Here is a 27,762-nt window from a genome sequence, read left to right as displayed (position 1 = left end):
TTTTGTTAAAATGCTAAGACAGCTTCTAAAATTACTTACCAGCTTTATATGCTAAAGAGTTAGAAGCTGGCACAGACTTCTTGTAACAAAGGTATACACTGGAACCCCACTGAAAGACAAAAGTTTCATCTCAGAACCAGCAAAGATGACAACGAGCAACAGAAATCAAGCATTTTAATATACTCCCTTTACAAACATATCAGACATTTTAACAAAAAAATTTACAGAATAAAATGACCACTGGCTGTCGAATGACAAAAATGAGAACTCGCCCTTCTCTCATTTTTTAGAGATTACAGGATTTACATACAATAACCACACAACGCACCACCATACTACTCTCTGACCTATTTCAACAAAGGAACAGGCAAAAGTGAAGCAGATTAATTTCCACCTTCATGTCTCCTGGATTATTTAAAAGTAGACTCTTATGGGGACCTTATTATGGGAAGTCACGTTCTAATCATCATAGCTCATAATTTGAAGCTTTTATTGTACTTCTATAAACTAATTATTGACACAGTGTTTTTGTAGTTTGTCTAAATACACTCTACCATTCAAAAAAACTCACTTATTCCACTGCAAGGTAACTAAATGCAAAACAGACTAAACAAAAGAGAACCAATTAAAGCAAAGCACACTCAGAAACTCTAAGCAGCAACTATCATCCTCACAATGCCTTAGTAACACAGGTATTATGAATAACTAAGAAAAAAGTGTTTCTGATTCATCCCAAGTGTCAGCATCCAGAAAGGGTGTGGGAGAGATAATTAAAAAATAATTAGAACTTCATTGCACTACTCATAAAGAGCACCTAGACATGAATATGCAAACTGAAGTAGCAAGTAATCAGTATAAAACAGTAATTTTCAACATGAAAGGAAACCAAAGCAACAAAATCTACACAACTGACTTCTCACACATGGTAGAAAGGATGAAGGAATTGTGATGTAGTGATAGAACACAACTACAATAGCACTAAGAAGAGTTCAAGGAGCTCCTCCTTTAAATATATGTGTTGGGCTAAAAAGGAAAAAAAGAAAGAGAAGGAAGCTCAAGCTTATAGCTACTCACCATACCACAGTTTAAATTCTTATCCACCTTACAGAAGGTGTGAGGAGGGGTCTCCCCCTTGCTGGTAACAATGACACAGATATCTGTGACTGCCAGTGAGTTCTGCGGCCGCACGGGAGGCGCCCTGCGGTAGGTGATGAAGATGCGCTGCGAGGAAGCCGAGCTGTTGTTCACGTTGGCGCAACGACCGTACGGCGTGGCTTGAACCACCTCACAGCCCGAGATGATGCGCTCCTTCCCCTCGTAGAGAACTCTGCGCACAGGAAGAAAACACCGTCATGGGCCTTCACACAGGTACAACATTACTTGAATGGATTTGGAGAAAACCTCCATCCATTGGCAACCTATGTCATCATTGCACCATTTTAACACGCACGTCTCATACTGTCTTTCATCATGCAGCACCTGAGGTTGAAGAAACTGCTCAGAAATATTTAAAATTATACTGAACTCTCTGTGGAAACAAAGCACAGATACAGAAAAATAAAATCAAGCTACAATGAAAAGGATTTAGTTATAGAACGAGTTGGAATGCTGCACTATCAGTGAAAAATAAATACAAATTCCACTTTAAATTGCTTGCACACATGACAGTGGATAATTTAATCACTAAAATGCCTGCTAAGTCTTTTAAAGCTTGGGGTTTTGTTAAATACTTTTGGGGATTGGGTGCTTTTTTTTGTTTATTTGGGTGTTTTTTTAAAAAAAAGATTTTTGGAAAAGCACAACAGAGGACAGAAGTCTGCTTCCCAGATGAATTTTTATAGAAAAAAAATATCCAAACCCAGTAATAACTGACATTCATAGTTTCAGTAATAACGCTTAAGACAACAAGGTAGGAAGAAAAATACTTTGCTCCTCAGTAAAGGAAGAAATATTAAGTACAGTTGACTGTACTCCTGGAAAGCAGAATATATTTTGCATGGCTGTACAGCAACGTTTGTGTGGTGCATGTCTTTTTTTCTTTTTGCAAGATCACTAACTTGGGTCATCATATTCTTAAGACAAATTGAAAGATCCTTTGCAGCTTCGCAACAGCTAAATAAGCTACAACATTTCTTTACCTAACATGAAGCTATTATAAAGTCACTGTGAGAAAAAGTGTGGAAGTTAAAACATACACCTGAACATTTTTAATGCATAGGTTCTATTACAGGGCAAGCTTTATCTCCCATTCCACACTCAGATAAGCAGTGGCTCGACTTGCTTGGTTCTCTGCAGCATGTACAGAATACTTGTCACCTTCAAATCAGTTTTTATCATAACAAGATTCGGATAAAGATAACACATTAAACCTTTGTACTCTGTGATCTCAAGTTTCTCACTCATAGTCCCTCACAAGATTAAAATAAAAAATAACCAGTCAATACATATTTACCGTCCCAAAATATCTGCGGTTAAATGTTTGACAAACTATTACTATGTATGTATTTGAAAAATCCAAAAAGTCATGTGTCTAAGTCAAAATAAGAGTCTTTTTCCATATGCAACAATCCTAAGAAGTTTTAAAAAATATATATGATTAAACTTCCAAAATTACTTAAAGACTATTTCCATCATTAAACTGGAATACACAAACACTATTATTTATTATGATTCAACAGAAGAAACACGTATGTTGTCATAGTATTGATGACAGACATGAATTAGTCGTAGAATACTTTAAAAAAACAAGGAAATCACATGAGTTAAGAGTATATTGATGTAGTTACCAGGCTGCCAATTTATTCAACTAGTTCATGGAGGACAATAATATTCAACAATGGTTTCAGTTGTAAAGACTCTGACTGTCAGACTTGGTACATTTAAAACAATGTGTACTCTTAGGTGGAAAACCAGCCTAATACCAGTATTTCCAAGTTGCAACATTAGTGTTAATATACTACCTACTGGTTTAAGATATTTATAGAGAAAGTAAGTGTAACTGAACTACTTCTAAACTAAGTAGTGTTCTGGAAGAACACATACTTGGTTCTTTTTATTGGGTTATCTCCTCCAGAAAGTTAAAAAACTTCAAACAAAAGAGAACCCGAACAACTACAATGGCAGCAGCTCTCAGGCCACATCCATTGTGCATAAGGAGTCTACATGAACTCTTCACATCACTGTCCTACATTAATCAGAAAAAAATAGTAACAGAGTAGTCTCCAATAAAAGTTTCAGTTCAGTTTTATTTCAGTTTCATGTATTTTAAATAAAATAAAAATTATAAATTTATTCCAGAAAATTTATTTTTATAAATTTATTTGTCAGCTGTCACCTTATGAGAAGGAACACAGCATGAATCAGACTGTCCCAGTAGTACAGTTTAATAACTTTAAAAGTATTCTAAGAAAAATGCTTTAGGTGTTCAAGACTTTATCAGTGAGGTCACCTCTCACCAAAAGAAAAAAGAAAATGAAAGCAACATGCACCACTACATGCTCACTAGAGAAGTATTAGTAAGCCCACACCATTTCCTAACCACATGCATAGTTCTGAATTTACAGTACAATGCTATATCTGCAAGCAAACAGAAGAAAGCCACCACCCATGAATCACTCAAATTAAACAATGGTTTTAATGATTCAGAGAAAACATTCAGAAGTGATGCATGAAATACTGAACACAACACCTTGTATATACAATGTCCTCCCTGATAGGGTAAGTTTACTTCTACTTGTTTCAACTTCCAAGTGTCTACCTTTGATTAATTAGTACTGATCACAGTAAGACTTGTTTCCTTCCTTTTTACATTTATAGTTTGGTCTCAATCCTAAGTACACATTATTTTCTACATTGTTCTATCAATGCAAATACAGTTCAATATCAAGCGAAATGTAATCCAGTTTCCTCTAGATTTTACGTCCTTTGCAAGAAAGACCGAAAGAATTTTATCAGCTCCTTGTAAGACTGTTTGACACTGTATGTGGAAGTTTCCTCACACTCAGTTTTTACTGATTTAAAAGTATACTTCAATGCATCAGGTAACAGAGTTTAGAAAAAAGAAATACAACCTTGAGCTAAAACCCTTAAGCCATAGAAAATTTTGCTTCTGGAAAACCATTTCAAAACAGTCAGACTTTTGTGAATTGCATTTGTCTAAGACTGCTGTCCAGTTTGACTCCTCCTTCTCTAGGTCCAAATAATTCTGTCTCTCACAGCTCTTAGGCAAAATACGCCTTTATAACTCCTCTTCCTCTCTTATTTTGCAAGTATTGAATAAATATTATATAAATATTGTAAGGTCAGAACAGTGGTGGATCAAGCAAAGGGAAAAGGTTGATAGACTGATTTATCTTCTATTTCTATTGCCATCTCTAGTGTTATTTGTCTGAACAAACAAGTTTTAGTTTCATCATTTCATCCCCACACTGTTCTAAACACCCAGCTGCAGTGGTGGGATTAAGGAACAATTGAAGATGCTGGCTGTTAAGAATATCTTCCAGTTTCTATTACCCTCCTTGAAATTTGAGTTCATTTTCTTTTTTGAAATACATCTCTAATGAAGAGGATCATTTTTTCAATTGATATGCTTGCAGACATTTTCAGAAATCAGGTTTATAGAATCACAAGGGTCCTTAGCACAGAAACCCTAAGCAAATGAAAGCCTCCCATACCACTTAGAAAAAAATAAAAATCAGAATTTCTTTACTTACATAATGGAAGTTACCTAACTTCTGCATTACTTGGTATTACAAGAACCTCTGCTTCAGACAAGAAGTCTGATATTTTTTCCTTTCTATATTAAGTATTACGAATTCTAAAACCACTTGTACTTCTAAAAAAACATTTTTCTGTCAGGTTTTTCTTCCATGTAACATGTAACAAAGAAGTGCTGGACTTCTAACAGATTCCTAATTGAATTGTAAAACAAAGAGGTGAGATTTTCTTTCAAAGTCTCACTGCACCTAAACCAAAATAGATATCAAATCTCAGTTCTTGCCTGTTTCTGGAATACCAGCAAAAAAAAAAAAAATAGTGAGGAACGCAACAGAATGACAGTAACTGAATTACTTCATAGACATACAAGCTTAAGATACTAAATATTACAGCTACGTGTAGGAAAAGGATCTTAGAGATCTTTTACCCTAGGGATGAACCTTTATTTTTCCAACTGATATTTTTTCCAACTAATTAATCTGATTAATTCTGGGAAATGTAACATCCAGAGGCATGGCACATGGCCTAACTATGTGCAAGTAAGTAAGGAATTCACTCTAGTGACTTACAGACACTTCTATTCAACAAGCAGTAGAGAAATACAAAGGAATGGGGATGGAAGGCACAGAAATACCAAACACAAGAACAGCGGCAGACAAACAGTAGAACATATCCCTATCTCCCTCTTCACCAAACAACATTTGTTTAACTACTTTCTCCAAAAATAACACTGAAAAAAATACACAAACAGACACAAACATTCGTCAAGAATCACAAGAATGCTGAGAGTATGACAAAACTCAGTTTTATACATACACTAACAACCCTGACATAAGAGTACACATTTCACCCTTTCAAGGGACACACTCTTCCTGCACATATTGAGTTCACTCAGTATGTCAGACAGGCTCAAAGGTAAAATATTATTTCATACTGTTTCTTTAATAAAATTATAGAAAACAGTATAAATTTGCCTTCAGACTGTACATGCATCTCTCACTTAAACTCTACTTTTGTGTTCCATCTGAACACAATGGAATTCACAGAAAAAAAACAAAGGAAAAATGATTGCTCTGACCATCTCTTGCACATAGTTGCAAAGCAGAAGGAACAGCAGGGGGAGAATATGCATCACTGCTCAGAGAGAAAAGACTGCCATAATGTGTTAGGTGTGACACCCTAACTAGATCTGCCTACAAAAAAATACAGAATAAATACTATTTGCCAAATTCCATCTTAGGCAACTACTTGCCTATTTTGTTCACAAAATCTCCTGAAGCATCCAAGTTCCTAAGGTCGTGGGAGACACGAAATAAACATATGCTACCCAAACTGCTTCCTTAAAGGCGCATGCTGAAGACTGACTGTTCAGGAATTCCTCTGAGGAAATACTCCCTGTAGAAATTCTTCCTTCTCTAAGAACTTCATGAAGGTTAACAAATCAGTCAAAATATAACTTCACTCTGTAGTGTCTCTTCTTGTAGTGCTGGTCACACACAGGGAAAAGATTATGTTAAAAACCACTATTTCACCGAAGACTACTGGTACGCAGGTTAGATGATTAAAATTAACAGAAGTAAGAATGCACCAGCCTTATTATACAACTTGAACTACAACCCTTAAGAGTGAACTGTCTTGCCACAAAGCTGCTTTCATTACTCAGATTTCACTATCAGTCTTCCCCTGACTGGACACTGTTTGTCAACAAGCAAACAAATTTTAGGTCAAAATTTGGTATGAATGCTTCACGCCCAACATATGTAGACTTCATAGCCAAGCATTTAAGCTTATAAATGAAAATAAATAGAAGTATTATAGCATATATATATATATGCATGATTTTTACTTCCTACTATTTATTTAATAACTAAGTAGGAAAAAAAGACACGTTCTTTATTTTGCCATAATTGTATGGCATCCCACATTCCACAGCATCCCACAGTCAGGCTCTATTTTCTTTCTCATTATATCTCCAGTAGTTCTACAATGCCTTATACATTTTTAAGTTGTATCTTCTACTATAAGCATTAAAGTGAATTCCACAAAGTGATAATTTTTGACTTCTGAAGTCAAAATTTTCAGATTAAGCATGTTGATATTTCTGGATTTGGACTACTACATTCTATAAATCAATTCTATGTTATTCTATCATCTTTCATAAAACTCCAGCAGAGAACCTAATTTCTCATATTTTACCAGCTTCATCTCTCTCTCCCATCTTTTAAATTAAAACATTATCGTTAATTTTAAAAAGACAAGTTCCCTAGAAGACTGATACTTTGTTCTACGTATTCTATACAGAAACACACATTAAGCAACACAGATTCAAACATCACTTTTTAAGACATTTTCTCACATCCGTTTTCACCATCATCTGTGAAGAGTAAGATTTCATCCTTATTGAAGGAGGAACTGAACTGTAACAGAAATCTCACCCGATGTCAGTAAGAGGTGGTTTGTCCCGGCCTCTCTTGTAGCAAAGAAAAAGTTCAGGACTCTTTAGACTTCCATAGTTTAAGTTGGCTTGGAGGGCTGTAGGGGTAGCCTCAACACAGGTGTATCCCTCTGGGACAGTTTCACCAGCTGATTTAATTATCACAGCAATGTCAGTAATTGGAGCCTTGGGACCAGTTGACTTTGTTTCATGTCGGCTGATTTCTTGGTCCAGGAGGTTTGACGTGTCTGTATCAGTGAGCCCTGCCACTACGAAATAGTCAGCCACTCGAGGACCTTTGTCTTCTATCATGGTTATGTCAGCACTTCCTGGGGAAAAGAAAGAGAGAGAAATCAAACACTCTGCTTTCAAACTCAAACCCTTCTCTCAACAACTATGAGAATTTAAAACTTTTGAAAAAGAGTTTTGCAAATAGATAAATTCTTATATACAGAGTTCATGGAAATGGCAAAACAAACTTTGACTTCTGCTGCATAAAAAAGATACTGAAAGATTTTGCAGGTAACCAGATTTCAGTCCTAGCACCACGGCAGTAATGTTTTAGAACAAGCAAGTTTAAGTGAGATATAGGACTACTCAAAGATCTTAACACAGCAGCTGCACAGAAAATTGCTTCATGTTATCTATTAGAGTGTCCAAGCTCTTGACAGGCTATACATTGACGAAGGTATTCCAATCTAAAAGTATCCATATTTTTCCGCCAGTGCTTGTGAGCAATTTGACCACAGAATCACGTTGTCTTTTTTTTTTTTTTTTTTTTGGACAGAGAAAGAACAATTGCAAGTACAGGCTCACCCCTCTATCTTCTGCATAATTCATCCATTTTGTTTTATAACATAGACCTTACAGAGCAGTCTTGAGACATTCCGCTGGCAACTGTAACATCTGAAAGTAATTTACAAAAATCACACATCCAAACCCACATTTCATCAGCTGATCAGGCAGTAGACATCACTGCCCAGCTGCACATTCCATATCTGGAATGAGTTGTTCTCCCAACAACACTGATGTTCACTAAGCATACAATGTTAAAGCAGTGAAACATAAGTTTCTGTTAAGAACAAACCTAGCAGACAGTCTAGGCTCAGGTACCTCAAGAGCAATTTCAAGTACCCAAATCTCATTTAATCTTTTATTTTTACAAGATGAGTAAGACACATTTAAAAAGTAGCTGTAAAGCAATGAACCTGAATACTGTTATACCTCTTCAGGAAGCTAAGTACAACATTCTTCTAGATATCCTTGTTTCCATCACCACATTACTGGGAATCCCATATGAAAAGCTAATGGGTAATGGAGTCTGGTTCCCATCTCTGATAAACAAGACTGCCATGGCTGCCAAGGTCCCACCTACCAAGGAGTGATGGTTCATGGGTGTTACCACCAAAACAATTACTGCACCAATATTCAGAAGTTTCTTGTATTCAGAATGCCCAAGTCTGTTAACTGCAGAAACACTGGCCTCTGCTGAAAGAAAGGTGGCTTGGTGAAGGCAGTATAATCTTGTTCCCTGCAACACAATTTATGCTGCCATTCTTATCCTGCTTTTTCTTACTGACATTATATTCAAAAGGTACTTCCCATCTTCACAGTACACAAGACTTTTAAGACTTTTGATATTAAGTGTACTAAGAACTCATCTGAGGTAAAAATCAGTTGTCCATCCTGCCTATTTGCTAAGAAATTTTAGCATAAGATTATGCAACTTGGATGCCAAACACTATATTGCAAGCTACTGTAGCATGACATCAAAGTAGGGAGGGGAAGGGAAATAACTTGGTGTAAATTTGTTATACCTTTATATTCTGACAACAGTTTTTATTTTCTTACACTAAAATAACAACTTTTCAAATCCCTTCAAACCTGAAAGGTGACACATCTGCACCCTTTAAAATATTTTTCCATAATTCTTTTCACACTGCCACTACAATGGTCTTTAAACACTGGCTAACAGCTTTGTAGGGCAATCCATACAGAGACAGAGAAGAGTTTGGCTCCCTTGCAAAGGAGAAAGCTATGGGACAGTTATTTATGTGACTGGATTTACGCCTAAAACATGTGGATGCCATATCAACAGGAACAATAAAAGGTTTATTCAATTTGTCAGGTCCTAATTTCCTTGTTCTTCAAGTGCCTAAGTCTCCAGAAGAACAAGGAAATTACTCCAGAGATACAGCTACCTATGATCACCTTTAGGTACAAAACTTGCCTTAGTTTACTTTTACTGTCATAAAAAAGCATGAAATCAGCAATAAAGTGCCTTACAGCTAAGCAAGTCAGCAAGAAATGGAGGGAGTGTGGCTTCAACTTCATCTCCATAAACTGGTCTTCAGTTAGAAGGTCCCTCCTCACACTGCTACTGCTCGTTTCCACCTTCGCTTCTGTCCGGAACTATACTTTGTGCAGACACATAATGAACTGGAACAAGAAATTGCTCTGGCTGAATGCTAACCTGGCAGAGCCTTAGTGTTCAACCAGAGCAGTTCTTCAGCGACTGCCTGTGTCAGCACAAAAGCAGTAGCAGTATGACCTTTTCGGCAGCAGCACTGACTTACACTGGATTAATCATAAAACTGCAAAGACTAAAATGTTTCAGTTTGCCTCTCAGATGCTTGGAATTGTTCACAGAATTATAAAAATAAAGAAATAAACCATGCACTCTCCGCTCCTCTTAAAAGAAAGTCCCGAGCTAGACTATCTTGCAATGTGTAAAATACCCTTTGAATTGAAATCAAATTACTGGAGAAAACTGATAAAAATAGCAAAATGGTTGGTATGCTACAGTTTTTGATTTTTTTTAAACCCAAAACCTTAGTTAAACGTTCCAGCCTTTATTAACTGGGTCACGTTCACACAGCTTGGTATTATGTTCTCTCAACGCAACATTAAGATCATGGCCTACATTTACTTCTGGTACACAGCAGGAAAAAAAAAACAAACGAAGAGTAACAATAATATCCTACGTCAAAAACCTCACAAGAGTTTATACTTTTAATCACAGCTCAAGTTCCTGGAATTGCACTAATGTTATCCTCAAATACGCTTTAAAAGGAGAACTTAGTTTTCCTGGGAAAACAGAGGGAGGAAAATTCAAAAGCACTAGAAAAAGTAAATACCAAGATTTGGAGAGTTAGAATGCAAACGAAGAGAATCCTTTGCTAAATTTTCATCAGTGGGGATCAATAAAACTGTAGCAATTAGTTGCTAAGGAGCATACAATTGTATTTCCTTGTGTACATTACCCTTTTCTCTTTGTCATAGCTATGTTTCATCTCATAGAAACTCTGTGTAATATGTGGCAGGCAAAAGTCAGAGTCACCAGACAATTCAACTGAGATACTTGGCACAAAAGCTTTATATGTCAGCACAGCATTTAGTGAGTTTTTCCGTGTCTCTCAAAATGTTCCGAGTCTCTCAAAACAGTTCCTTTTCCACAAGGATAAGTAAGGTTTCAAATAAGCACTACAAGTCAGCTCTTCAGGAATCTGTTCTCCAGTTTCAGAAAGACTTAAAGAAACAGGATCACTCAAAAGAGACCTGAAATTAATTAGCTCTTGTTTAAGCCGTAGTGATCTTCACTAATGCAACAGTTTTAAAAACATAAATAGGCAAAGAATTAGCAGCCAGCCACCAACACAAACAGAAACAGCAGAATTCATCAAGCCCAAGAATACTCTGCCTTCAGAACTGCAGGGGGAAAAACCCATAGGATTTGTGGGGAACAAGATGAGTCCACCACTATTTTCCATTATTTTGGTGATGACTCACACAAGAACAAGTATGAACACTGCTCCTCTTAACAGACAAAGGAACAAACATTCTTCTAAGAGCCCATCTATTCTAAGTTTTATCAAAGCAACTTTTCCAGAGAAGAAATTCAATAGCTACAGTCCTCTGTCCGCTTTCTATGAGCACAGTTCTGTACACCACAAGACTAAGAGAAAACCTCAACATTTAGAAAATATTGGGATTTCTATTGTAACATACAATAGTGTGTTTCCTTGCAGGAAAAAACTTAAATACAAAAAAAAAAAAAAAAAAAATCTAAAATTAAAAGCTGCTATCTTATGTTGGACAATGGCAACGCAGGATATTTTGAAAAAAAGTCAACATACATGTTCCATGAAAGATCTTGTTCTTGAAGTTTATAAAGACACTTAATTTTAAGCCAAATAAACTGAAAACAAAAATTGGGAATGCTATTTTAAGAACATGAGCAATACTGTTTCAGGAATTACAAACTCCAATGTCCATATGGACCCACACAGTCTATGAAAAAACTGTTTAAGGGAAGTTAGTTTTCTAATTCATTCACAGTCCACAATCAGAAAATTTGCTGTGAGCAGTTTAAGAACAAAATTGTTTTTTTAAATAAAGAAAGGGGAAAAAAGAAAGAAAAAAGTATTCAGAATAAAAGATGCACTTTTAACCTCCACCCCCTGCCCCCCTGCCATGTTTTTCTAAAAGGAATTCCCATGGGCAGTAATTAGTTTTGTGCATGAAAAACAAAACCAGCCAGCACAGATCATACTTTAAGGCACTTAGTACATCTAGCCTAAGATGAGAGTTGTTTATCAGAAATATGCAACAGTGAAGAAAATAACATCTTTTTGATGCTAAATGCCAGAAACGTGACAAAGTGTTCTCTCCCACAGTTCACTTAAGGTTGGCTGCATTAGGAACATAATAGTCTTTCTCACAATCAAAATGCAACTTTATAATTCTTCATAAAATTCTAGCAAAAATATAGTTAAGTTGCTGTTATCTTTAAAAATGTCACTGACCTTTCTTAAGGAGAGGCTTCATAAGGAAATTGCCTTGGTGAAAAGGATTCCATTTTTATAAAATCAATTTTTTATAATTTTTGAAAAAATAAGTTTGAAAATGCTTCAGTTATTTACTTGTCTCTAAAGCTCCAGTTAGATTCTAAAAAGGTTTTAACTGTCAAATTATCCTCTAAAAAGTCTACAAAGAAAAGGTACAGTTACATGAAGTTTTTAACAAGTGTCCTAAAGAAAAGGAAGCATAAGCTTTGCAAAACTGCATACAGAAGCAACCAAAGGAAAGGGTTTGTTACAAACACCAATCTGATAATGTGTATACAAATACTAACACCTTCAACTAACAAGAAGGCAGCATACTTGGAAAACTCACTCCAGAGTAAGAATAAGACTTGGATTCAGAAATAGCTGGTTTCAAGGCTTATATGCAAGCAAATCCTTGAGTTTTGCTTATTCCTTTCAGCTCCTAGAAAGAAGTGTCACAAATGCTACTATCTCAATGCACAAAACCAACAAAATAAACTTATGTCTAGAGTGTGTGTGGATATCAAGGGGTATCTTTTCAGTTACGTGTTCTCAAGAAAACTCAGCACGAGGCTCAGGATGCCAATTAGCATAAGCTTTACTCAGAAAAACCAAGTTGGTCTTAAAACCCTTGAATTTCCACTTCAGGAAGCACTCTACTACCTGAAAAGGTATCAATGTCTGCAAGTGATTAATGGCTAACACATGACATTGCGACTTATTAAACTCAAATCTTCTTTCACATACTGACATTACCCACAAACTACAATGTGTGGAAATGACTACTTAAAAAGTACTTGCATGCCTATAACATGCATATACAGATGACTGAAAAACTTAGATAAGTTCTTTCCTTCATAACTAGAAATATTTTTGTAACCAGAGTGCACAGGAAATTAGTTTTATTCCAGACTGAAGAATAACTTCAGCGCTTTTTGTTCACTGAGGTTGAAACATCTATTTTGTAAACAGCCTCCACAGTTGGAATTTTAAGCAAGGTAGATGTTAAAATTAACTCAGGACTTCTGTACAAATCTTTAACTTAGCAAGTGAATTATACTTGGCTACTGAAAGTAAAGAAGTTCAAAAAATGCACATGCACTCTGCTCTGACATTTACTTTTAAAATGAATTGACCTAAAGGTTATTGAAAACACTGAATTTACTATGCTAGTTTAAGAGAGAAAGACATCTCTGGATAGATAGAAGACAGTGCATTAGGAGGTCATCTACAAGACTTGGAAAACTTATTGACTACAATCTGAGTAAGAGAGGAGCCTTGTTTCTCAACCACTGCCCTAGGCAAAACTTCATAGATAACACAATGACTACCACAGGCACCTCACTCCTCAGTACAGAAATACAGCTGTGTGAACAAGTCTTCATGAAGGCAAGTTCTCTATTATTTCCAAGGAATTAATCATAAGAGAAAAAGGGTATACAGATTCTAAAAATACAGACACTTTCCCTGGAGTGCTCAAGAAGGGAGATATCTCATTCTTTATTCGTACAGACCATTGTTTATCTTGTACTGAGATTAAATAGCACTATTTGGGGAGGAATGGGAAGAACAACGTTTTCCCTTTGTTTTCATTGATGCCAGCTAAATCTTTATTTTATAACAAAACAACCAGTGCAGAATTTCTTTTAATCAGTGAATTTGGAAGTGTGCCTTAAAACACATAAAAGGTATTACACAGTACGTACATACCCCTCAGAATGGCACATTAAGAAATGAGCAAGAAACAAGCATCTTGAGATAAACAGTATCAGCTATCTGTTCAAGCTGAAAAGAGAAAAAAATTAAAACAATATCTGTAACTGCCTTTAAATACATGTTTGAAGAGGTTAAAACATTGTCAAACCCAGCAAAGATATAGAGCTGGGCTGCACTAAGCCTTCAGCTTGTCACCCTTTCTTCTGCACACATTTAAAATACCAGAATCACAAAATGATTTCGGTTGGGAAGCAGACTGACATTGTACACCACCTAGTTCCAACCTCCCTGCCATGGGCAGGGACACTTTCCAATAGACTAGGCTGCTCACAGCCCCATCCAACGTGTCCTTGAACACTTCCAGGGATGTGGCATCCACAGCCTGGATACCCCAATTCTCTGGGCAAGCTGTGCCTCACCACCCTCGTTGTGTCTTATGCACAACCTAAACTGCTCCTCTTTAACTTTAAAATTGGTGCCCCTTATTCTGTGACCTACAGGCCTTGGTAAAAAAATCTCCATGTAGAATTTCAAACAGTGGTAAAGATAACTGCATGACAAAGCTGGTGGCAAGAAACAGATGATGACAGATGATCAAAAAAGACCAATTTCTGCAGAAGCAGGTGATCCTAAATCAGAACAATGAAGTTTAATCACATGGGGTAAAAGAAAGTAGAACCTGGAGGCCTGAACATAGCAAATTTGATTAGCAGTGAGGATCTAGACACTAAAAAGTTTTGTGTCTAGGACTGCTCATAAAAATCAAATCCAAATACAAATGCTAAAGGGCTGTATTCCTGGATATAGTGGTTAGTAATGAATGCAATTTTTTAAAATTTCACATTAGTGAAACACAACAGTACTGCTTCCTTTGGCTTTTTTTTTTTTTCTTTTTTTTTTTTCTTTTTTTTTTTTCCTCTCTTTGGCTTTTTTAAAACACTTTCCTAGCAGTATTCCGCAGCAAATAGAACACAGTGAAGGTGGTTGTCAGTGTTAACTGTATTCAATAAATCTGCATGACTGTTCTTGTTCTAGTTGCCTCAATTTTTGTCTCTAGATTTCAAGACCAGCAAGATGATAGTTGAAATCACTCTGAAAAGCAGTAAGGAATGCAATTATACACTACATCAGGCAATCAAAATATTATGTACTGTTTTGTTTGGTGGGGTTTTTTTTCTAGACACAGAATACAGTTATGATTCTAACACACTCATGTACCTACACAGGCCTAAATGTACACAGCAAGTACTTAAATTTACACAGAAGTGCAAACAGTCCCCACTGTTACCATCTAACAATCAGAATGTGCTGCAGCTGGCACTCAAGCAGCTTGTCTGTCTCAGCATACCTTTCACTGCTACTGCTCACATCATTGTGCTTGCCCGTATCAGACTCACTTTTAATCGAACCCATTTCTATTCAGATAAGTGTGCAAGTCCAGCTTATGCATTTCACTTTCACAGCAGAAATCAGACCTTCCACGCACATTACAGATAACTTAAAATTATAACAGAATGGAACATTAAAAACTAGACTATCCTACAAAGTTGGGTTCAGGAGGAATTAGTGAGCAAGGAAGTTATCAAATGCTTAAAATGGCACCTGCAGCACACAGGGAAGTCACAAGGGCATACCTGTATGTAAGTTCTTTGACACACATTTTACAATGTGTTAGGTTATAAAGTGTATCTGTATATACACACACATACACACCCTCACAAAAGACAAGGTAAAGCAGTATTACTTCCAGCACATCATTAGCACTGAACAGGATTAAAATAGAAAAAAAAAAAAGTAGTCCACAAATTATTATCCAGTCAGTCAATAGCAAGAGAAAAAAAAAATACTAGAAATGTTTTAAAGACTTTCTTTTTTGGATTGCATATCAGATTATAATAAAAATTATTGAACAAATTAACAGTTACAGTCACTTGACACTTCAGAGGTGCACTGCCCACCTTCTACCTGTCTTAACACAACAAGCTGTGGAACAGGAATGGCTGGATGCCACTGGTATTTTGGTCTGAACACGCAAATATGCAAATACAGGACCATTCCTTCCTAGCAGTTTTCAAGTAAATATTTGAGACTATTGCAATGGCACAACTGAAATGTATTACAACCTACATGGTGATTATCTTACAGAGGCCTCTAATACTGGAAAAATAATCTTAAGGGCAAGGTGAAAGATAAAAAGCTTGCCAATTACATCTTAATGAAGCATTCCTACAGGATAACCGAGGACTGAGTTAATTGAACTTCATCCAGAAAATAACCTGGATCAAGGTCTGGTACTGAAAACAATCTAGACTAGCTTTTTGCATCAGATAGCTAAATTCTTGCAAATTTGAACATATGCAAAGAAAAAAATGTTGACTTTGAAGTTGCTGTTTGTGTACCAGATTGTTTTCTGACTGCACATGGACACAAAAATCAGGCAAAAAAATGCATGTAACGAGGCTTGATGGTAAAGTTTTCTAAAGCATTCAAAACAGATCAGGCCACTACAGTAGGAAATATCACAGCAAATCACCCCAGGTAAGCAAATCCCATAGAAGCAAAGCCATCAAGCCTGGAAAAAAATCTCCTGACACAGCAGGGTTTTTTCCCTCCACCTGTACAAAAAACAGTTCTCAAAGCAGCAGGCTGTGAATGTTTGAGAACAAAATCACTTCTGCATTAAGCTTTTGGTATGTCAAACATAGTTAATATAGTTTACACTGAAAAAAGCCTGTATTCTATAATTTGATTAAATAAATAAATCTTAACATCAAATTACCATAGTTGGAACCCAAATACAAATGCCTAGAACATCACAGACGGGAAACACAAAAATGTTTTTCATGCTTTACCTTTTATTCCTATAATAACCAAAGACAACCGTTCTTTTTAAAAACTTGGACGGGTATTTGGTGTCTCTTTCTGGCAATTTGTTACTAACATTTTCATGAGAGCCATTAAAAAATGCACCATTCATATCATGGCAAACAGCTGTCTGTGTTCTTCCAGTGTAGACTTCCTTTCCAATCTGCTTGGAGATGACGCAAAACTGTGTACGTCACAAGAAGAAGAGGTGAAGATGAAATAAACTGACTATGCAAATCCAGTATTGCAATAAGTGATAATCACACAGCAATAAATATCTAGTTTTCTCAATCTTATACAGTTTGCCACTTACGCAACAATTTTGTTACTGAGAAGTCTTACAGCTTTTCAGACTTTTTAAAAAGAAATGGAGAACACTTTGGCCTTAAGCAAAATTTATAATTGTTCCCCATTAACTTGGTTTTGTTTTTTTTTTTTTTTGTTTTGTTTTGTTTTGTTTTTTTTCACTTGCTATGTTTGCCTGTCCTATATGCAAAGATTATCAAAGGAAGTGAGGAAACTAGCTACAAATTTCCAGGTTTATATTTAATAAATTAAAAATAGTTAGAAAATAAATCTACTAACATCTAATCTAATCATAAATCTACTAATGTAATAAATCTTCTTAAGAAGTAGAACTGTGCTGTTATTCTGGTTTTTTTTCTGATTGCCAGGAAAACCAGTTACCACTGCTGCAAAACAGAGAGGCAGTGATGCGATAATAGAAATGCCTGTATCAAACATAACAAAGCTTTCAGAAGCAAAGTTTTGTGATAGTAAGTTGAATACCTACTTGTTAATTCAAAATGGCTGAAACTATCACCAAGTTAATGGACCATGTAATCCAGGACACTCAGTGGTCTGAAAATTTGGCCCTCAGAAAAATTCTGAGTTGAGAGAAAAAAAAAATTCCCTAAATCTAAGAAATACCCAACCTACTTCAGACCATCCAGGCTACTTCTACCATATTAATATTCTACAGCTGAGTTTTCCTATTGGACAGTAAATTCATGTTGTCCAATGGTATAAAAAATGGAGCAGTTATAGATGTGGGAGGTCAAAACTCAAATTCTGAACTGACCTACACAGTCTTGAGAAGCAGCTGGAATCAATGAAAGCAAGTTTAGTACCAGCAAATTAAGTTCTATTGCCAAGGACACAAAACAGAAATGGAAGAGATATGAGACAAGGAAGAATGATAATCAGCAAGCAGTCCAGCTACACTCATTTAATAAACCAGTTTAACCTTGTTTCATCACTGTTGTAACTGTTTTGTCATATAAGATGGCAACTACTCCAAGGACTGCAAAGAAAATGGTTCAAAAGAGAAAATTTAACAATAATAATAACAACAACACAGTTCTCAGAGCAAGAAAAGTACTTTATAAAATGCACTTGCTGCCCCAGTTGAAAGCTTTAAAGGTTAGCCATGCTCAGTATTATGTAATGAGTGAAACATCTGCTGCCCTGGAAACATTCTTTGTTAGAGAACTCTTTCTGTAATTGGAAACTCCTTTGGAAAAAAGCCAAATATAGTAGCCTGAAACAAAAACAAAATAGCAAAGAAAAAATCAAAAGACAAAAATTCCAGTGGTTAAATTTATTCTGGGACCCCAAATCGCCAAGATTGCTTTTTGTAGTTATTTTGGTGCCTATTTCAGTTGAGGTGAGTGGCAACTATGATTAGGTTTTGAAAGGTCAAAGGAGAGAAGAAAGAATGTTGTTTCAAATTCACCTGAGAGGTTACTCCAAATAAGCTATAAGATTCTGAGATACTCTCTTTCTTATTGCTCTCTCTACTCAGCATTGAAATAGTTAAGTATTAACACTGAAATTACTTTGCCAGAATCTCCACAAACAGAGATTTGCCAGATCACAGAATCATGGTTTGATTTGATTTCTGCTATCCATCTACAATCAGCCATATGTCACTTGAAATTATCACCTAAGGGCTCTGCAAAACCAGAGTGAAAAACCCACACACTGATTTTGAAGAACACAATTTTCCTCGTTTCTTGTCTTTCGGTAAAAAAACACCACTGCAGTAAGACATTCTTCTCCTCTGTAGGTCTTTGCACTGACAGCTTCACCACACTAAACACAGGCTGCTTTACTGATACATTCAGAGCCCTGCAGCCTATCCCCTCCCCACTGGGCTCTTCTTGTGCCTGTCAAGAGGTATGACTCCCATTTCTGGTTGACCTGTGACAATCAGCCTCAAACCACTTGCCTTCAGCATTTTTGTTCTTCCTCAGCTGCTTTTCAAGCTAGGTGGGAACTTATTAACACTTCAGAAGTCTGTCTTTTAATCCCCTTGCCATCTCCTCATTAAGAAACTCTTGTTTGCCAAGATGTCTTAAAATTAAGTCCAAACCACACACTTGACAGCAGTTAGAATATTCATGTTTTTGGCCTTCAACTGCAGAAGTGCACTACTTTTACAGACACATGTATCAATAAATATTTTCCTCAAACACGAAAAAAAGCTATCAAGGGTAGCAAGCGTGAGATTCTCTGCCAGGAATTCCTAACACACACCAGACATGATAAATGTGAAGTCTGACACTACACCTGTTTTGAGCCTTCTCTTACTATCATCATATGATACTCAAAATACCTATACTGTATTACTCAACACACTATGGAGTTCTCAGACAAAATGGTTACAGGGAACTTGACTTCGTGAGATAAACTGCACAGATTTTATGCAGTAGAAGTCAAATCATTGCCAAGAGCATACCATTAATTTCTGTCCTAATTTAACACATGCCGTTGTCTTTCTATTTAAAATATTCTTCATGCTTGTTTTTACGGTTTTGTGGTTTTTTACTGTTTTGATGCACAATATATTTATGGATTTAGTAACTGATTTAGTAATATGTTTAAAATACAAACCCCTGGTTTCCTAAAGCAGGCTACAACTATCATGAATACATTTTGCAATTGTTAACATTCCTATTTCCCATTTAAACATTTAGGAATTAATTAATTCGATTTACTTAGAGACCTGATCTTAGACTTTTCCAATTTTTTTTGAAATCCCAAGATTTGATCCCACATGACTTACAAAACAGGACAGTCCCAGTGCTCTGTTGCTGTAGCATGAACAAAACATTTGAGATGCCTTACATTTATTTTTCTGTACAAGGTAGAATTCACTATTTCCTCCTTTGCAAAAAAAAAAAAAAAAAAACAAAAAAAAAAAAACACAAAAACAACCAAAACAAAGCAAAAAAACAAACCAACCAAAAAAACCCCCAAGCTCAAAAAAAAACCAAAACCACCAAAACAACCCTGTCAAACCCTCCCCCACCAAACCAAAACCCAAATAAACAACGAGCCAAAACCACCAAAAAACCAAACACCTATCCCAGCCCTCACAATGTGCTCCCAAGTATTCAGCAGTGGAACATACTCATTTTCCTCCAATGATACTGCTTCCCTGCACACTTTATCATACTGCTGGCTCTTGGAAGGGATGGGTGGGATGAGAGTTCTAGAGTCAGAGGATTTACCTTGGAGAGGGGCCACCATCATTTTAGTCCCTGCTCAAAAGAGAGAGCATAATCCTGTCCTCTATGATAGCTTTAATCTTTCACATGCTTTTTTTTTAACCTCTGTCAGGTCTAGGGCAGCATCAATGCTCCCTATAAACAAGGGGAGTAGGAATATAAAAGGAGTGATATTACTTTTACACTTAACAACCTGGACAACTCATACGCAAAGTATTTCAACTCAGACATTTAAACCAGAAAGCATGCTAGTTAATGGTGAGAATTTTAAAAAGCTACAACAGACAATTAGACACTTGAGGATCAAAGCAGTTTCCCTCCTCACATCCGTGAATCATCTGGCTACCAATATAACTAGAAAAACAGTAATAATTAGAGTGACTGAGTAAATAAGATCTTTTATTCCTAGCAGAATCAGTTGGATTTAAAAGACTAAGAAGAGGTTTTGAGATGTACAGTGAATACAGTGTACATCTGAATCTCACAGAAGAAAACCAGAAAATCTGTACATTTTTTTGAACAGGATTTGTTCTGTTTTCTTTAAAATAAACTGAAAAGTCACATTAGTCATTACATTCACAGTGAATGAGTCATCATAATCCAAAAGAACTTCAGGCATTCACATACAATTATCTTACGAGTAGATGTCTACAAACAAAGTTCAAAGCAAAAATGCACCAAAGTGTCTGTATCAGAGTTTGAAACAACACTGCCTTTTAAGAAAGCGTGGGTTTCTTTTAAGAAAGTTTGTGTACCATGCCTTTTTTCAAAGGTGAACTTGATATTTCGTCTACCAAATCCTGAATCACATACTTCTCCCTTTATTGTGTGTTAGGTACACCTAGTTTATTCCTAAAATTGTACTAGTATTGCCAGAAGCCCACAAAAGAATTCTGCTCTTCAGAGTCATACAGGTATTCCAATATAAGCCCCTGTGAAAGTATGCCACCACCAGCAAAACAAATTTTTGGTTTGCAAAACCTCTTCTACTTAAGGCTTGAGATTTTCTTATACCAGTACAACTCCACGTTTGCACACATTGGTGATTAGTATTGGAAAACTGTAGTGGTATATCTCTACTTTATTCACAAAAAAATTGAACAGGCTTGTACAGGGAGAATTACTACTTAGTCATTTACTACTAAGATATAACAAAAAGTGAAAGAAAAAAAGCTAAGGAAGGATGTATCCTCAAGGTTAAGCAAGAATTTAAGGCCAGAAAAAATTCAGGTTTTTCACTGATGACTCTAATTGCAAGAATTCACTTTGAGTCAAATAAACGTTGCACGTGGAACATACACACTTGCTTTTTTTTGTTTCAGCAAAACATTGAAATATAGTAACACATTTATGCAGTTACAAAGTTTCATCTTTTATGTCCTGTTGACCTTTGAATATTCAGAACTGAGAACAAACCCGGATGTGACCTATAAGAGGCAAACTGCTACCAAGCACTAGCAAACCACATTACAGTGGTTTCATGACTTTGAAACTTTATAATAGAAGTACTTGTACTCTTCCTCCTCCAGCCCAATCCAAATTTTACTCTTAAATGTATGTATGTGGTACCTGTTCAGAAATCTAAACTTCATAGGGTTAGGCTTCTCATATTCCTTCTGCAGGAATTAGAAGAGGAGCTTCAGCTGGTAATTGACAGCACCTAAAGTTAGGCTTTCATTGGAAATTACACCCTAAAACGAGGGTGGTGGATAACAGGGGAAGAAGGAAGCCTAGAAACCGGAGTCAACAATTTTCTGCCACTTCCAGCTAGATACCCAGAATTTTACATTCTCACTAGGATCATTAATTACTTGAAATGTTACTATGAGATTTCATGCTCAGCTCATGTGAAAGCACAGGTACAAATGACTCTGTAGTGTAGGCAAGCTGCTGCCGCTACTTCCAAGGACAGCTGACTGATCAGCTATTGAGAACTGGCCACACCGGTTTCCATATTTTGCAATAGTCCTTTTTGATGATTAGAGTAACGAAATGAATAATCTATTGCTGTGACTCAGCACCTTACTTTATATTTCCTTTCTGTAACCTTCCCTTAAACCAAGAAGGATACCCTACAGAAGCTTCAGGGCTTAACTATACAACTACAGGTGCCTTGAATTCTTGAATTTCCTGAAACAAGGAAGTTCTCGAACTTCTTTTTCTTCGTATGCTGTTCATAGGTAGCTGCTCTCTAGTTGTGTTCTCCTTCTCCCAACTTCAACCTTGCTTTTATCCCTTTCTGAAGCAGAAAAATATACATCTTATACAGACATGGCAGGAGGGTATTTTAATCACAAGACTTCTATCTATGTCAGGTTTCTTATCTGGGTGAGAGTATAGCTTCTTCCACAGCAAATGGCAACGAGGGCTGGAGCCATGTTATGTGACACCAGGAACATCAGCACTGAGTTGCTCAACAGGGAAGAAAAAAAAAAGTCTTGCTTTCAGCAATCAACTCCTCTACACTGCAAAGACTTACAAAAGGGAACATTAGCACTGAAGAATACAGCAGTAGAGAGACATCAGTTTATGCAGTACTGATCAAAGGTTGAAGTGAATTATAAAGACAAAAGCTATCACTGAAATGAGCTGGTTAAGAGAAAAATCAAGAACGTCAGGGTTTCTGTCTCTCTGGTGAAACATGGTTACATTTTGTGGTGTACCTGCCCTTTGTTCACAACTGGAAAACATTTTCATTTCAAGATGATGAAAGCTTCTATTCCTTTGGACACTTGTAAGTTGTACCAGCTTTTGCTGCTAGAACTGAATAACTTAATTTGCACATCAATCCTTGATTTACACTATTTTTAATATCTTCTAGGCACAAGAACACAGGCTCTTGGTTTTTGTGTGAAAAGCATCAAGTCTCTTTAGAGACTTTTTGAGAATAAAGGAAAGGAACTGAAGTGTTGCTAAATGCAAAGATGAAAGCAGATTAAGGCAAAACTAGCCCACTGCATTTAACTGAAACAAAGCAAATGGAATGTTTAATGACATGCAAGCCAACATTCAGCAAGAAACTGTGAGTACATTTTTACTGTTCTCTCGATCAACAACTCTGAGATGCTGTTAAAAAAAAAAAAATTAAAAAGTTGCATGATTAAACAGAGACCATAATCATTATCTTGGTAATTCCAAAAACTCTTTTCAAGTTTCCTGTCTGCCAAAGCAAACAGTAAAGATCAGGACCACATTTATACCCTCAAAAAGTCTGTAAGCAGAAAGAAAGGGCTAAAGCGAGATAGTAACCAAGACAAAACTTTCTGCTCAAACAGAGCTTGGAATGCAGAGCACAGTGTAACTGTATTCCTGAAACTTCAGAATAAGTGAGTCTACATGCTCGCATTTTGTGACAGATGCACAAAAATTAACTGAATATAAAACAGTAACACTGCACCAGAAACTATGTTGCACCTCAGAAACTGTCCTGAACTGAGTCACTTTGCTTCCAAGAACAGAGATCAGAACTGTGAGCCTTTATTTCCACAAATCTGCAGAATGAAACACTCTCATTATCATTACAGGAGTGTAGCATTTCCAACAACACTACCTTTTTAACAGATGGAAAAGAAGCAGCATCACGTTTCTGTACAACCATGGGAAACAATTATAACAGATGGATTATTTTTGTAGTAAACCAGAAATTCCAAAGCAGATAAAAAAACCTTAAATGTTCAGTTTACTGTTTGAAGCACTACAGGAGGAAAACAGGTTTCATGATGCAAGTGCAGCAAACTGATTTTCATTTTACAGATCTGAATAAGCACTACGGACAACTATCTGGCAAGTCACATGGGAAACAACTTAGTAACTATGACTACGACCCCCAAGAACTATTTTTCAGGTCACCTCTGCCAAGATCTCCAGTACCTTGAATTTCATCCAAGAAAGCAGCATGCCAAAGGTGGGCAATCCTTGCCTTGGGATGACTAGCTAGCACAGGAGGAAAAAGATAACCCTCAACAGTGCAAGCTACCCTTAGATAAAAAGACCTGATTTAGAGATTACAGGTAGTTTTTGTTGTTATTTCAGTCAGAGGGCCACAAAACCAGTATGACAGTCACCAAACATGCTAGCCTTTATGCACACTGCTCTACACCTACAGGTGCCATTGAAATTTAACCGAAAACTTAACAGTAGGATGAAACAGTCAAAAGACTAGCTTACCTTCTTCTTACTACTTTATCAACACATCTTTCCTACCTTCCTTTCTACTGAGACTTTTTCCCTATTGTATTTTTAAATTAACCCAGATGGTGTGTCAAGATGAACACTTAAACATATTTTTCCTTAAAGCATATCGAGGTTGAATTCCAAAATCAATTCTCTACTGGTCAAACACAAACCAAAAGAAGAACTAAGCTTAAAAAGATATCACTTCTATAACTGTATTCCAACAATACGTAGCACTGCCACTCCAAATGAGAACTTAATATATGTTGAGTCAGAGTGATGTTATACATACCAACACTTAATATTCCAATTTTGCTCAAGTCGTTTTTTTTTGTTTTCAAGGAAAACCACGTAAAGGTTGATTAAAGAAAGAAGTCGCACACACAGTCTTCAAGCAAGAAATGAGATATGTAAGATATGGTCCAAAAAGATGTCATTATTTTACTCTGGGCTTTGGAGGGACCAATATTAACTGAAGAATAAATAGCCAAATGTAACATTATACTTATGGATAAGTACTTATGAAAATACCCATCTTAATTTGTAAGATTTCTTTTTAAAAAATATTCAAATATTGAGATTTTAGCAGTAATCAGTGTCAAGTTGTGCTAGCAACTGTTTTAACACAGAAGTCAAAACTCATGGAGGCAAGCTAATATTTACATTTCTGGTTTCTACTAAACTTCCTTGGACTGCTCAAGACAGACAAGCACTACTAGGATTTCATAACCACTGGAATGATAAAAAGCAGCCTGTCAGCCAATTCTTAATAAAAAACCAAAAAATCCCCAAACTTAAAACCACTTACATTTATAATATAAACATTCACAAACTACCTAACAGTTATGGTTTTCTTAGTTGGTGTCCTTTGTGCAAAGGATTTGAAATATATATTATTAGTATGGCTGGTTAGTAGTCTGGTTAATCACTTAAGTCTGGTCATGACTGCTTTCCAAAAAAAAAAAAAAAAAACACCCAAATAAAAATTCTTCCATTTTCCAAACAGATATGAAGTAATTTGCATTCCACCATTAGTTTTTTCCATAAGAACAAAACATTTACAGCCTTAACTCCTAACATGCCACCTTAAAAAGAGTGATGCAAAAATTTTTACTAACTTTGTGTTTGGTCCACACAAAGAAACTAACACAACAAAACTAACAGCAAATAATTCTCTTTTTATTAAAAAGTCCATGTGCAGGCTCAAGTTTACCTAAACTTTAAACTACTACGAAGTTTTAAAACTTCATAGTAAGCCAAGAAAATATTAAAGAACTCAGAACTTACAGGAAACTTACAGAACTTACAGAAAAAGGAAAAAAAAAAAAAAAAGGTCAAATGAAATGTTCTGTTTGTTGTTTGTCCTGCCCTTATGCAGATAAAAAAGTTTAGCCACTGGCATTGTTTCATAGCAGCACAACAGTCCATGTCTGCAACGTGTTTGATCTGAACAAGAGAAGAGGACTTAAAAGGATTAAAAGATGGGTACAGAACTGACATTAAGTTTAGAATTAGTGTAATGTTGTTCAGTTTTTGCATCCCTTCTGAGACTGCAGAATCAACGACTGCGTTGAGCTCCAGTACTTTTGAGGACTGCATTTGGCATTAACAGTACATTTAATCAATTTACATCATATTTAAATCTTCTGTGAATATTTTTTCACCATTTGACGCAGGAAAGCCCTAGCGTACCACCAGATCTTTCCACTCCCTAGGCTATCTGGCTGCACAGCAAAGACACATAAGATAGCCTCATATGACAATACAGGTTGATTAAAAGTTATACATGTAGCTTTCCCTTGTCTCGCATTTTCATACTTTTAAGTTTCTCACTGATAGCACCAGCTTCCAGAACACCAGCGTGACTTAGGACGATCCCTGTTAGGCTAACACCCTTCCACCAGCCGGTGACCATTTCCAGCTCGGCACAGGCTCCCGCAAGGGTTAAACCCGCTGACGCCAGAGCTTAGGGGAGGAGCCAGCACATGGAAAAGGAGAGGAAAATGGAGAAATACAGGAGGGAGCTGGCCCGGGACTCACCTGCAGCGCCTGCCACCTGCGCCGCTGCAGAGACCCGCGCTCCCGTGGGGCGACGGCGCCCGACGGGAGCAGGGAAAATTACAATTATCACTGTAATAATTATCGTGAAAAAGTCCAGAAAGCGCCTCCGCCCTCCTGGCCGCGCACAGCGGGTTAAGGACGAGCTCCAGCGCAGAAGCTCTGCCGGGGCAGGTCAGGGCAGGAGCCCTTCCCAGGGACCGAGCAGGCTCCAGGGAACACCTCGAACCTCTCTGCCTGTCTGGCGAGGAGGGGAGTTTCCTCCGGACGCGTTAGAGGGGAAGGAAAGGGCCCTGTATTCGGGGGTAGGAGAGGGGCTCCCCCGCCGAGCGCCGCGCCCCGAGGCGGGAGCGGGCGTCGGACCCGGCGGCTCGCCCGCCTCCCTCCGCTCCCGTCTGTCAGGCCGCCTCCTCTGCTCTCCTCCCCTCCTTCCCTCCCTCCCTGCCGCGGCCGCTCACCTGCCGCCGGCCCCTGCCCCTGGAGCGCCGCCGGCCGCGCCGCCCCCGCCCCGCCGCTTCGCCCGCGCCCGCCGCCGCCTCAGGAGCCGCCGCGCCCGTCACCGCTCCCGTTTGGGGCGCAGGCGGCCACCATGATACTTTCCTCCCCCTCCAACGCCTACAGGCGCGTCCAGGGCCCGCCCCGAAAGGAGGCGGCGGCGGCGGGGCCGGGCGGCGGCGGCGGGGCCGGGCGGCGGCGGCGGGGCCGGGCGGCGGCGGCGGGGCCGGGCGGCGGCGGCGGGGCCGGGCGGCGGCGGCGGGGCCGGGCGGCGGCGGCGGCGCCGGGCACCTGCGGCGGGAGCCCCGAGCTGCGGCCCCGTATCCCCGCAGGCTGCAGCCGGGCGGGGTACCGGGGGTGCCCTTGCCCCCGCTGCGGCTTCGGTGAGAGGTGTTGGGTTGTACCTGGAAAGAAGTAGTAAGGAAGGAAACTTGGCGATCACAGAATGTTCTGATTTGGAAGAGACCCGCAAGGGTCATCGAGATTCAGCTCTTGCTATACAGGACAGCCCCAAAAATCAAACCGAGAGCATTGCCGGAATGTTTCTCGAACTCCGTTGGGCTTCGTGCAGGCTTGGGGAGCTTATTCCAGTGCCCAGCCACTCTCGGGGTGAAGAACCTTTTCCTAATATACAACCTAAACATCCTTTAACACAGTATATCATATCATTCCGTCGGATCCTGTCACTATTCACCAGAGAGCATGCCTTCCGTTTCTTCTCATGGGGAACCTGTAGACTCAGACGAGGTCTGTCCTCAGTCTCCTCCAGGCTGAACAGGCCAAATGACCTCAGTTTATCCTTGTGTGGCAGTGATCATTTCAGCTACCTACCCCGATGAGACTACACTTTGTAGGCGACTCTTATTAACCAAATAGCGCTTCTCACATTTTCTGAAAGAGATAAAAGTGTAGCGGTTTAGACAAGGTCAGAGGAGATTGCCTTGGGTGAATGGAAGATGGTAGACAC

The 27,762-nt window shown here is 37.9% G+C and overlaps 1 protein-coding gene across 3 annotated transcripts in view; it reads right to left on the bottom strand.

Annotated features, from left to right (window-relative positions):
* The window catches only part of DENND4C (DENN domain containing 4C), a 72,441-nt gene extending 45,511 nt beyond the window's left edge, over positions 1–26,930 (bottom strand). For 2 of the 3 annotated variants that reach the window (XM_063421733.1, XM_063421734.1), the window contains exons 1-4: positions 26,759–26,929; positions 7,152–7,479; positions 1,075–1,327; positions 40–109 (exon numbers count right to left, since the gene is read on the bottom strand). In XM_063421733.1, coding sequence (XP_063277803.1) covers positions 40–109; positions 1,075–1,327; positions 7,152–7,462 — 634 coding nt within the window. In that variant the 5' untranslated portion in view covers positions 7,463–7,479; positions 26,759–26,929. Of the gene's footprint in view, positions 1–39; positions 110–1,074; positions 1,328–7,151; positions 7,480–26,758 lie in introns of all 3 variants that reach the window. The other variant, XM_063421735.1, reaches the window with a different exon arrangement.
* Between the last annotated feature and the right edge of the window lie 832 nt (positions 26,931–27,762).

This window comes from Prinia subflava, chromosome Z, assembly GCF_021018805.1.
Source record: "Prinia subflava isolate CZ2003 ecotype Zambia chromosome Z, Cam_Psub_1.2, whole genome shotgun sequence".
NCBI classification, from domain to species: domain Eukaryota; kingdom Metazoa; phylum Chordata; class Aves; order Passeriformes; family Cisticolidae; genus Prinia; species Prinia subflava.
The sequence above is the reverse complement of the archived record's forward strand: the minus strand, read 5'-3'. Positions and strand labels throughout refer to the sequence as shown.